The 13,604-nt window shown below is 42.6% G+C and overlaps 1 protein-coding gene across 1 annotated transcript in view; it reads left to right on the top strand.

The window, feature by feature from the left end:
- Nucleotides 1-11,622, top strand: part of nrn1la (neuritin 1-like a) — a gene marked incomplete at both ends in the record, with an annotated part of 87,886 nt that extends 76,264 nt beyond the window's left edge. The window contains one exon of the mRNA XM_083893195.1: nucleotides 11,319-11,622. Coding sequence (XP_083749321.1) covers nucleotides 11,319-11,622 — 304 coding nt within the window. The remainder of the gene's footprint in view (nucleotides 1-11,318) is intronic.
- Nucleotides 11,623-13,604: the final 1,982 nt, after the last annotated feature.

The raw sequence follows: 13,604 nt of genomic DNA, 5'->3' as shown, positions 1-13,604 counted from the left end.
GCGATACAGCCCTTAAACTTGCGGGACAGCACTTGCACTAGCGGGAGTGCGCATTTTTGAGATTGAGGGTTAAGATTGAGGGTTAAGCAAGGAATTGGAATTCACCCTTAACATAAAAGGTATAAAACATAATAAGATCGAGAGAGAAGTATCCAAGTTGACCAAGGCCAAGGAGAAGAGGTGGGTCTTTATTTAAAATGTTCAATGGTGGGGGCAGATTTTCAGTTTCTACCCAAATTTTTGGGTAACTCGTTCCAAACTTTGGGGGCAGCTACAGAAAAGACTTGATCACCACCTGAATTTTGAGTCAAGATCTTTGCACAGCAGTTATTAGACCTCAGAGCTCAGGATGGTAACCGTTAAGAGACCTTTTAAAAACACAGGTCAAAATTCAAATGGCTTTTTTTAGAAAAATAGCTTTATTGAAAATATGGTGTGCGTGTGTTCATGACGCTTGCATTTGCCCCAATAACCATACATGAAGGTTAACAACTACAGTACATGACAGTTAGAGTAGGCAAACTCTTCATCTGCAGCTCTCACTGTGTTGGGTTCGGGTCGGATTCCGACACAAATATTCAGGACATGTTGGGTCGATAATTCCCCAGGCTCAGCCGCCATTGGACGGTTTTCCCTGATGAAGGCAAAGGCTCAGCATCTCTAACTGGGTGTCACATTTGTACCAAGTATCACCTCAAGGGACACGGAGGAAGGAATTTTCACACTCCAGCCTACTTTTTCAAAAAAAGTTCCACATGTGGGGAACGCGATCGTCGCTTCTGCTTCAGTTGATGATTGGACGGATGATGGATGGATGGATGCTGCAGTCGTATCCGTCCATATGTCCACATTAAGCTCCACAGTCCACCGAGCAATGGCTTTACGGAAGAGTGGTCAGGAAACACATGTTTGGAAATGACATGCGACATGTTCCCTTAATACTCAGAGGACAGGGAATGCGCTGGGAATGTTCTTGTACTGGCGCAGGAAGTGTAAGAACGCTGGTCAGGATTGAAGGGTCGATGGATGTTTACCGAATCCTTGAAGAGGAAAACAAGTTAACGTCAAGGCATTTGGTCCACTGATCAAGAAGGTCACATCCCGAACTTCCAGATTCTCCTCAACAGTATGGATGACTGTTTTACATGCTTCTGTGTCTTTTAATTCTCGGTAAGAGCCGGTCCGACGTTCACTCATATGTGGCCCCTTGCTTGATCAGTCGTTTCCTCTTCCTTACTTCTTCTCTGCTTCTATTTCATCTAAAGCAGGGGTTCTCAAGGTTTTGATACCTGAGGGCCAATTTAGGAACCCAACATTGTACTGAGGGCCACCAAAGTAATAATTTTAATGACCAGATTGCAGTTCTACAGTTTAGCGTTAAGTAATATAAGCCTTAATATAATGTAATTTAAGCGTTACTATAATAACGCTTCATAATTTACTGCCATTGTTCTTACCTTCTAATTACAGGTCAATATCAAGTAACACATTTCTATTACCCAATAATACACTAAAATTCACCATATAGAAACCAGGTAAATACCCAGAATTATTGTTTACACTGATTGGTCTGTATCCAGTTATGTCCAATAAACATTTAACAAGCTTAGTAGCTCCTGCATTAAAACTATCAACTGTAATTCATTTGGGCCGCCAGAAATGTTTGGCCCATTGGCCCGCGGGCCTCACTTTGAGAACCAATGATCTAAAGTCTGCAATTTGTGTATCTCGGAAGACCCTAGACTTCCCGAGACCTCCCGATTCTGAGGACTTCCGATCTTGCAAGGCTGGTTTTCCACCAACGGCAGTAGGCAGTGGAGGCAGTTCTCCAATCTCCCCGCAACAAGACGTTTAACCATCACAAAGACTCCGAAGCTCCTGCAAAGTACAGCTACATGTGGCTGCTTCTGCCGCGTCTTGGTTTCCAATGCTTACTTACTGATTTACAAAGGACGTGACTTTTTTGTGGACTGGGATGTAAGGCTTTAGAGTATATTAATATATATATAGGTAAGCTCCCCCCCAAAAAAACTTAGTGTGACAGCTCTTGTTTCCAGGTGAGGTCCAGAACATTTCGTCTTTGTCTTCTTAGCTTTGGTCTTTCAGGGATTTGTACATGGCCTGAGGGCTCAACATCCTCCAACTCAAGAAAGAACAAACTGGAAAAGAAGACGCATCAATGGGCACGACAAACAAAAGGACAAACACAATGTCAGTTTGCTGCTTGCCTGTTGGTTTCGGTTCTGTGTGCAGTGCATGTGTGGCCCAATTTGCTGTTTGAGTTCATCTATTTCTTTTGATCTGCACTTTTTTATATGGTAGAAACGATTTCCTCCCAGAAAAAAAAAACCCTCAATATTTGGGAAACCAAGAAGAACACAAAGAGAGGGTGAATACTTTCTTTAAAGCAGAGTGGATTAAAGTGAGTTGAAAATCCGAAAGGACTTCTTTCTTTCTTTCTTTCTTTCTTTCTTTCTTTCTTTCTTTCTTTCTCTCTGGCTCTGCAACGAGGTGAAGGAAGCCTTCGTGAAGCACATCAATCTGGTAACCCCGACGAAGGCCACTGCCGCACAAACATGTCGGTTGTTATATAAAACCTTTGTCAAAGTCAGCCGCAAGAATAGAATTCTTTCTATTTTCTTTGCTCCTTTTCAATCCATGCAACACACATGAGCTTTTTTTAAATTTGTTTTACCTTTTAGTGCATTAACCTTGGACAGAATAGTCACGACACACACTGCGAAGGGTTTCTGCGGGATTTATAAAAAGACCCACATTAGTGATGTTTATGAAAATAACACTTTCACAATGCTGTGTTATTTTCAGCGCTAACATGAAGGGGGGATATGATCGTGAACGTGTTCTGAGCCAGTTAGACACCGCGGTTAAATATGGAACATTTGTGAATTTCCAAGTGTTTATTTGATGAATGAATAAGAAAGATTGGAGAAAGGGGAAAAAACACACACACACAAAAAAAAAAAAAAAAACTCAGCTCCACCAAGGCCAAGTTGTTATCGTAAAAATATAATAAAGTTTAAAAAGAATTACTGGATAATAAATCTCCTCCCTGGCCCAAACACGGTCTCGCCACAAAGTTTGGTTTGGAAATCAGTTTCTCAGCTTAACTAGGTTTTTACAGCCCTCTGAGGTTTCAGAACGAAAAACAAGAGCGACATTGGTTTAGTGTAAACAACACAACTATAACCAATGCAGTTTATCGTGTTGCGTTTGTATCAATAACAGCCAAGCACCGGCTACTTCTGTACAGGGCCCAAACTCAGCTCAGGGCCCCGTAAATGCCCTGATTAAGTGTGCGTTGAAAATGGCTCCAGATGTCAGTAAATACATCCTGTAACACGGAGCAATGGAACTCAGTCAAAACCCAGATGGTCGTACTGCTGTGTACATTCGTTTTTGTTTAAAAAAAAAAATGTGGATGGAGGGAAACAAGCTCCGACGTGGGAGGGGGGTGGAGTGGGGGAGTTTGGGAGTTTTTCAGATACATAAGCAGCAGCAGAGCAGACGGACCCTCGGCGAGGTTTTGTAATGGCGAGAGCAGCTGGTTGTCTGTCAGTGTCCTCGCTGTGTCTTTCTGCTGTCTCTGCACCACCTGTGACTGGAGACCAGACCTAAACCCAGAAATCCCCAAACTACGCCATTTAATTGGCCAGAATACAAGCTCTTTACGGGGGGGAATCAATTTATTAAATGAAGTGTGTTCACCTCCGATCCACTAGGAGGAGATAGGGCCCCGTATCAGCTTGTTCGTATTACTTGTCTTGTATAAAGTATGTTAAAGGGATACTTGAGTAAAAGTACAAGTATGTCACCAGAAAAATGACTTTGGTAGAAGTTGAAGCCACTTTTTATAATAGTTAATGTCTAAATGTTAAAGGAATTATGGACATAAGACCTATTTTCCAACTCAGCCGGTGTGATGGAGACGTCTGGAGACGTTTTCAAGAAATTTCATTCAGTTCTTCTAGTTGCCGAGTTCGCTGGTGCTATGGCGAGCGCAAGTCAATGGTACCAGCTAGCATGGCATTAGCGTCATACTTCCTGTTAGGCTATGACAGCGGCGGACTGATTGAGAAAGTAGTCCCTGAAAAATTCATGCGATGCGAGGTTAGTTTTTTTTCAAATATTATTCTATCAACACAGATATGTACATCGATAGTCTGCCGTTACAATGGATTTGTCTCGGGTGCACTGTGGAGTCGGTATGAGTGTTTTTAATGCCATGCTAGCAGGTACCATTGACTTACGCTAGCCATAGCACTAGCGAACTCGACAACTGTGTTTTCCCGTTGACCAAATACGTCACAGACCAGAACACCTCTAGTTGCTAGCATGCTGAGCGTCTCTCAACCATCTATCAACTTTAAAGTATTCAGTTCTGTGTTAACTTTGTCCCCTCATTAGTCCGACAATGTTCCAGCTTGGTGTTTGCCGTGTTTTACTCTCCCTCTGCTTCGTACTTACTTTAACTTATTAAATGAAGTATGAAATATTCCCCCATTTCACAAGCAATCGCCCAAACTGGTACTCAAACATTTAGGAACACAAGTAACACACAGGATTTTGTTTCCCTCATATCACCAGATGTTGTCACCCCCTCCATCCCCTTCCCATCAACTTCTCCTCCCACAGCAGCAGGTAAACAGTCGTCCTCCATCGTCGCAGAGCATTTGTTCTGTCACAGCTGGACCTCTGGAGTGTTTACGTCTTGGACACAGTCCAAAAGCACTCACTCACACATACAAATGAGTTTTTATATCTTAGTGAGGACATATCATAGATATAATGTATTATCTAAACCCTTATCTTAACCCAATGATATCCTGAACCCTTTGGTCTTAACCCTGGGCCCCAGACAAAATGTCCTCACAAAGATAAGGTTGGACATTTTTTTGGACGTCACAAATAATTTAATTCAAGCACACACGTTTGATCAGCTGTTCTTCTCAGGCCATTCATGTGGACACCTCAAACAAAGCATTGTCCCCAACCATAAACTTAACCCTAAACCTAACTTTAACCTAAGCAAACTTCAAATCCGGGGGCCTAAACATAGAAAATTAGGTTCTGCCTCATGAGGACCAGGTTTTGGTCTCCATGAGGACTACTGGTCCTGACAAGGTCGAGATTTAAGCCAGAGGGAACACATACATGGAACAAAAAATGGACACATCAATGATATAATACATTCCCTAGCCCCTAACCCTAACTATCACAATGAAGTGCCAAGTCTTAACCCTTAACCGAAACCAATTCTAACCCTAACCTTAACCTCAGCACAATTCAAATATGGGGCCTAATCTTAACCAGTTCCTCAGAAAAATTAGGTTCTGCCTCATGGGGACCGGGTTTTGGTCTCCATGAGGACTACTGGTCCTGACAAGGTCAGGGTTTAAGCCAGAGGGAACACATGGACACTTCATTGACATAATACATTCCCTAGCCCCTAAACTTAACCATCACAATGAAGTGCCAAGTCTTAACTCTTAACCTAAACCCAATTCTAACCCTAACCCTAAAACCAAGTCTTAACCCTGAGAAAGACCTTTAAAGTTGTGGGACCCAACCAAAATGTCCCAACAAATACAGGTTTTTATGGTTTGAATAAGACATTCAAGCTCACATAAGGGATTTTACTCACATTATGGGGACCTGTGTTCCTTATGGGGACAAAAAAAACATTTAAGGTGAAGACATTTCTATTGCTCTGGTTAAGGTTAGGGTTAGGGTTAGTATTAGGCCAGTATTACACTCTGAGAAATAAAAGTGCTAATTAGAACCATATAAGGTTCTTCGGCTTGTCCTCATAGGAGAACCCTTTTTGGCTCCAGGTACCTTTATAAAAAGGTTCTACCTGGAACCCTTTTGGAGGGTTCCACCAAGAACCTTTTTAAAATCCTTTATTCGGGAAAGGGGTTTTAAAGGGTTCTCTGGATCAAAATGGTTCTTACTGGAACCATTAGTGTTACCAAGAACCCTTCAGAAGCAAATGGTTCCAGGTAGAACCTCAGCCGTTGTAGAAGAACCCTTTTGGAACCCTTATTTCTAAGAGTGTAGTGAGTAAGTGTCCAGGAAATGAATGTAAGTCAATGTAAGGTTCTCTGAAGTCATGGACACCAGACTGTGTGTGTGTGTGTGTGTGTGTGTGTGTGTGAGTGACTGTAAATGTGTGTGATTATGCTCGAGAGTAAATGTAATCCACATGACATCGTATAAAACTTCAAAATATTACATTTTTTAAAGGACTTTCCTAAGCTGTTTAATGTCAACTGTTCAGCTACGGCGAGATTTACATCAACACTTTGCAGGATAAGAAGTGATAAAAGCCTTCAAGGCATCAGCACAGCAACAAAGGAGAACATCCCATCATATTTATCTTATTTGCTCCGGTGATCAATTCCACACAACCACACAATGAATAAAAAATGAGTCTCCGCTGCTCTCAGAAGCAGCTTCTCTCACCAGCATCAGATCTGCGTCTCTTTTTCTTTGATGCAGATCCTGAATTTATGAGGACTGACTCGAATTTTTTTGCTTTATTATGTAGTAAATCAAACTTTGATTTCTTTAAAGGATCAAGTCCATGTAGTTTGGAAAATTGTAAAGCATCCGGTCTGAGGAGACTTAAAGGGATAATTTAGTTTAGATAGTTTAGATAGATTAGATAGTTTGGGTTTTTCCAACAGCGGTAATCGTTCTACTGAGGTCAGAAGGGATTTTAGCCACTTAACAAAAAAATACTCAAAATAAAATGCATGCTTCTTTAAAGCCTTAGTCAGATGGGATTAGGTTTACATGAGGAGATGGGGTAAAATTCGGATTACCAGAGCTTATTAGTGATTTTAGTCCCGTTCCAATGTGCCATGTCTGTACTCAGTATTGGATGATGCCAGTAAAGTTTATGGCAACCTTTAAGGTCCGGAACAATTACGCCAGGTAATACTAATCCCATATGTGTGGATATATTCAGAAATTTACGAAGTTTACAAGTAGTTTTCTGAAAATGTTTCCACGCACAACAAGCTATGGAAAAAACGATGACTACTCAGTGTCCGGGAAGTCGGGTGAAGTTGTTGGGGATTGGGTTGGGGATCACTGGGTTTGTTACCCCCATTGCCCTTCACGTCTGGGCCCTTGTTGGTGCCCCAGTTACTGGGTAGGTCGTCAGAACATGTGCCTTGTCTGAGTGCACTGAACTGGTCGTAGTAGCGGCTCCACGATTGGACACAGTAAATGGTTCCTGGAACAGTTGAAGCGATTTACCCCGATTTACCCTCCCAATCGTAGTAGTTTTACTTAGATTCCTCATCCCGTGTGAATTTGCCATTAATATTACAGATAAAATGACATTACTCCACCTTTTTACCATGTAAAACTAATCCTGCGTAAGTCTATGACACCTTAAGAGTACGTTCAACTGCCTTTTCTGGCTGAAAACTGAAGTTTATCAACTGCGCCTACTCTCCTGCACCAAAGTCCATAGAGAAAATCAGTGTTTTTAGGAGCTGCTGGTCACCTGTTTCCTCATTTCATACGTTTATGTCACTGAGGTGAATCTAAACAAAGGATTTTCTAAACTTAAATCACAACAAAACACATTTGAAGTGACTGATGGAGGCAACAGTGGATCAACAACTCCTCCTGTGTGCCGTGATATAAAAACGATGATTTTTTCTCTATGGGCTTTGGTTTAGTGAGAGATTGTCACTGAATATGAATAGGATTTCTCAAATAATATGTGTCTGTTTTTAAGATTCGGGAGGAAACTAGTGTGTGTTTGTGACACAGCTCCTGTGTTTGTGAACATGGCAAAGCCGTGGTTGTAATTAGATGAATGTGTGTTAATGTGAAATGTGTTGTCAGCATTTGAGAGTTTTGTGTCAGGCATATTTTGAAAAGTGCCATCTGTTTCTGCTCCCTCCACCCTCTCTCTCTCTCTCTCTTCATGTATTTAACACTCAGCCAGTATTTCCTCTGAGATAAACTTGTGATGAGACGAAAAAATTACCAGCCATTTACAGTCAGACTCGGCTTGAAGGTTACGTGGCGTAAAGTTTCACAGAGGAAAAGAAGAAGATGATGTGTGTGTATCCCAGGGAAGTCTGTGTCAGATAATTACTTCTGTCTTCTGCGTGTTCTTCCTCTGTTTTCCTTCTGTTTTCCTTCGCCTCATTGTTTCCTCCTCTCAGGTCTGAGACTGTTCCACACAATCATATTCATATGAAGCGGCAACAATTCAACAAAGTCCACACCAGCGTTTTTCCATTCACTTCATGAATGCAGTGTTGTTGAAGCTACGGGAAGACCTTTGCTCACTTTTTTCTCCGTCTCCTCTCGATGTATCGCTGTATCTCGATCAACCAGTACCGTAAAGTCTAGAGAAGCTGCGCAGGTCAAAATAGAAGCACCTCGTCAACATTCAAAATACTTAAACAATTCGAACCGCGGTCCGCCTGTTAGTGACCTCTGCTATAGGTTGTACAGTTGCACTCTGTACTGTTGCAGAGCTGCCTGCGATCTCTTTTTCTACGTCTGTGTCAGCGTCGTAAATAGTTAGGGTGACACAGTGTGGAGCGCCCCCAACAGCGTAAATGAATATGATTCATTAAAAAGGTAGGCTTGGAGATCCTGGAAAAACAGTTAGAGCACGCTACATACGTCAAAGTCGACAGCAACAAGCATTCCGCGCAAGTAGCTTTCGGTATTTTCGTTGACGCTACCTTTTTTAGATACCTGTTCAAATGACACACTCTCATATGATCACAAAGACATAAAGTTAACCTACCTGTCCTGTAGAAACAGGGCTCGCATAGCGTCGCTTTGCAGCCCACGTTTCGGAGCTTTCAGTTGTCACCACCGTTTTAAACGCATGCATGTCTTTTGATTGTGACCAACACCTGTTGTTGTTGGCACCTTTTCTGGCGTAACGTTGCTGCAACTATTTAGCAAGCTAGCATAAGCTCTGGCGTTGTCTTTACTGTTGCAGAGCTGCCTGCGATCTCTTTTTCTACGTCTGTGTCAGCGTCGTAAATAACCAGGATGACACAGTGAAATGAAAATGATTCATTAAAAAGGTAGGGTTGGAGAGGGACCGTACCTATGTTCCCCGGGTCCTATGTTCCCCGCTTTGTATGTGACCGGGGAACATAGGACCCTTTCTCTTACCCTAACCCTACCCTTTTTCAAAAAAAGGGTCCCATGTTCCCCTATCACATAGAAAGTGGGGAACATAGGACCTTTTTTGGGAAAACGGGGAACATAGGACCCGGGGAACATAGGTACGACCCCGTTGGAGATCCCGGAAAAACAGTTTGAGCAGGCTACATACGTCAAACTCCACAGGAACAAGCGTTCCACGCAAGTAGCTTTCAGTATTTTCGTTGACGCTACCTTTTTTATATACTTGTTCAAATGAAAATGTGAGGCTGAAAAACAACAAATACTCTCAAATGATCACAAAGATATAAAGTTACCCAATTACCCTTTCTGTCCTGTAGAAACAGGGCTAGCATGACATGGCCTTGCAGCCCACATTTCTGAGCTTTCAGTTGTCGCTACCGTTAGAGCTACATACCTCCATCTCCGCAGCAACAAGCGTTCCGCGCAACAAACTTAAGTGGCTTTCGGTATTTTCCGTTGTTGCTACCTTTTTTAGATACTTGTTCAAATGTTCATGGCATCGCTTTGCAGCCCAAGCTTTCCGTTGTCACTACTGTTTAAACGCATGCACCGATGTTCACTCTGGTCTTGGATCTGCTCTACATCAGCCTTTTTCTTGGTAGTAGCTTTCCCAAAAACTTGTCTTTAGATTGCGACCAACACCTGTTGTTGTTGGTAGCTTTTCTGCCGTAACGGTACAGCAACTACTTAGCATGCTAGCATAAACTCTGGCGTCTTATGAGTTTTTACAGTCTTGTCCGTTCCACAGCTGATTGGCATTCTTATATTTGCGTTGTCTCCTGGTTCTGTGACGACATCTGTCGACTAATCTGTGGATTGTCGTGTGTTTAAAAGGTATAATCTGTAAACCTGAGCATGTTGCAGCTGGATATTCCTCACTCTCCTCTTCCGATTTTGTTCATTTTTAGTTTAGTTTGTCTGTTGTGGGCTGTTGTGAAAAACAAGACAGTCCAAAAAGCCTGCCTCCGTAGAGATGACCCAGCTCCTGGTATAAATATTAAAAAGGTAATGAAAAATAACAATTCATGCAATCAGGTGATTGTCCACTAAAAAAAAGACTCATTATTTTACCTGCAGTTTGTGCTAAATGAAAAATAAATTCACCTGGGATGCCATTAGGTGAATTTATTTTTTATACCCTTCCAAACGGAACTAAATTGTGTGTCTGGTACAGATTGGGTAGCAATAAGGGCTCTGGATATGGATGGATGGTTGAAGCAGAACTGCTGAGCTTACCTTTAATGCTGTTTTTAACTCATTTGGTTAGTCGTCTAAAAGCTTTAAAGCAGAACTATGCACGTTAATTTAACAGCTTTGGAGTCACTGAGATGGTTAAATGTCTTGTTGTAGGGAGATTGGGGTCTGTTTCCACTCCCCCTACTGTCTGTTAGTGGGAAAACCAGCCTTCTAAGACTCCAACACGCCAACACGGAGTCCTCAGAATCAGGAGGTCTCGTTCCCCCCAAATTCCCCCAACCAGGTACCAGCTGTAAGATCGAGGCAGTGGTAGCGTTATTTTAGATGTTCATCATGGCAGAGCGGAGGAAAAGAAGCAGAGAAAACCGGTGTTGGTGGAAGTGAGGAAGAGGAAACAACTGTCAGACTGACAGAATCATGCAAAAATGGATACCAACATGGGTAACATGACTTCGAGTTTTTAAGCAAAGTTCCGCTTTAAAGGTGCCATATGTAAGAATGTGGCCAAAAAACTTACTAACTCAAATTCAAAATACCGAAGTCTTTTTGGTTTCGTTTTCTGACGTAACTGGCAACCCTTGGTTGCTTGGCAGTTGAGACTCTACTGACTGCAGTGATTGGTAGACGGCGGTAGGTGGCGCCACATGCCAAAACATGATTTCAAAACATAAACATGATTTGCAGTCTGCAAAATATATTTTTAATGCAAATATTTTGTCTGTACTTTTGTTGTTGGTGAGTTCAGTTTGTTATATGAACATTATTCCTGAGTCTCTGTGACATATTAGGAGGATTTTATGGCCAGTTGCTTTAGATTTTTTACATAATTTAAATCTTTAAATCCATCTGAATAATAGCTGCAACTTAGACCCCCACCCTCCCCCCCCCGCTAAGAGATTTGTGCTCTTCCTTTTCTGCAGGTCGTGGGACGACTTCCACGACTGCGCCAACGTGGCGATGGCCGGCTGTCCGGAGGAGGCGGCGGCCGTGTGGGAGTCCCTGCGACAGGAATCCAAAAAGATGCAGTTCTCCGGGAACCTCTACGACATGTGCTCCAACCGGAACAGCCACCCGGTCTCCTCGGTGTCCTCGCGCGGCTCGTCCAACCCGGGCGAGATCAACCAGGAGTCTCTACGAGGCGGCGGCGCCGCTCGCCTGACAGGCCGCCTCCACTTTCTCATGCTACTCTCTCCTCTGCTGCTGCTGCTGTTGTTTTGGATTTAACCAACGTTAAAGAAGTGGGACTCATGTGAATAGATGTAAACTTTGTGTATTTTTTTTTCCCCTTTTCCACACATCCATGGACTCTCTCCACTGTGTTTTCCTCTGCGCTGCCAGAGGCTGAATACGTCTAACTGCATGTTCAGAGGCCAGAAAGCCCTTTTGATAATGTATCTTTCAACTGCCTGTGCTGTTTCATGCATATTCTCTGCCTTTAAATTAGCCCCTCTGTCTCTCACACACACAACCAGTGTGCAAACAGGCCTGCAAACACATGCATAGTTAAACAGATGCAACCAGCAGCCTCATGTCATCTGTCCTTATCTCCTATGCCCTTAAATCTACTTAGTGCGAGTTTGTAGATGACGGTTCCCGCAGGAGTCAACATTTGTCCTCTTTTAATGAGCCGGAAAGAAACTGGAGGAGATGAAGATGCCACGGGTAGTTCCTGCTTCATGTTTGTTTATCGTCTCTCTCTCTCAGAACTCTGTGATAAACGGTGACACACCTGGTGTATGACTTTATTAGTCTCGTCTTTTCCATGGCTTGCCGCTCTCTCACTCTCGTCTCCGAGGCCCCTGCTCCTGTCAAAGCTCCTGTTTCTGTGACTGACAACAGCAGAAAAGTTACTCAAATTTCACAATAGACTGAGACTAGATACGGATGATTCTCCAAAAAAACGTTCTTTTTGGGGTCACTGCATTCAAAAATCAAACGCGCGTCACTCGTCGCTGCTCTGTTATGTCGCTAATATCCGTTTCCCTGACAACTTGTAATGTCGCAGATCGGACGTTCAATGGATTTTGTTTTCATTTTTTTTAGCGAAGCACAGCCGTCCTGCACCAGAGACTCGAGGCGTTTAATGAATTTTGTGTCTGTCAAGACTCTGGGCTCTGTGCGACGTAATATCTGGATCAAGTAGAGGGGAAAAAAAATTACCAGAAAAGCTGACAAAGATAAAATAGAGAAGAACTCAAAATGAAAATCCAACTAACGGTGTTTCCCCTGAACAACTTAAGACCATCACACACGAGAGAGATTTCCGAATCTGGCTTGATTTTTAAAAGCGTGGGAGACCACAGGGGCAACGAACTTCAAGATTCCAGGGAGGAGATTTCAGGGAATCACAAAAAAAAAATCATGTGATTTAACGTGACTTTAGAATCTAAACAGAAATCAGTTAATAACTGTTGTGTGAAGAAACTGTGGCTGAAGTCATGGCTTGAGAAGGCGGACTTCAAGCTCTCATTGGTTATTGCAGGGTTCTGCTCACATCCCCCAATTGCTGTTTTAATACTGTTGTTTTTAACATTTAATATATGAAGACTCTGATGCATCCAATGACCTTAAAATCGTGTCCGTGAACTCCTCACAGTACATGATAATTTGGCCAGATAATCTGTTAAAATCAGCCTTAAATCAGAAGGAACCCACGATTGTTGGAAGGGCCAGATTGGGATTGAAATCTGGCCAATCAACTCTCTAGCATGGAGCAGACTTAAGCTAATGCACAAGTACTGAAAAACGTTTTACTTCAGTCCATATGAGCAATATACGACTTCTCTAATGCAGTTTCCTCAATCCTGGTCCTCGTCCTTTAGATGTTCCCCATGCTCCAACACACATGATCCAAACAAATGGGTCATTAGATATGGGACATCAAGATATTTGCAGAGCTCGTTGATGAGCCGACTATTTCAAACATCTAAAACATTGGTTCTCAAAGTGCGGCCCGGGGGCCAATGGCGGCCCGCAGAAACATTTCTGGCGGCCCGCAATGAATTACAGTTGATAGTTGTAATCCAGGAGCTACTAAGCTTGTTAAATGTTTATTGGACATTACTGGATTCAGACCAATAAGTGTAAACAAAAATTCTGGGTATTTACCTGGTTTCCATATGGTGAATTTTAGTGTATTATTGGGTTATAAGCAGGTTATAAGCAGGTAGCTACAGCCCCCAATTACTAGCTATTTACCCAGTAAA

Source organism: Microchirus variegatus (assembly GCF_963457635.1).
Source record: "Microchirus variegatus genome assembly, chromosome: 8".
NCBI classification, from domain to species: Eukaryota; Metazoa; Chordata; class Actinopteri; order Pleuronectiformes; family Soleidae; genus Microchirus; species Microchirus variegatus.
The sequence above is the reverse complement of the archived record's forward strand: the minus strand, read 5'-3'. Positions and strand labels throughout refer to the sequence as shown.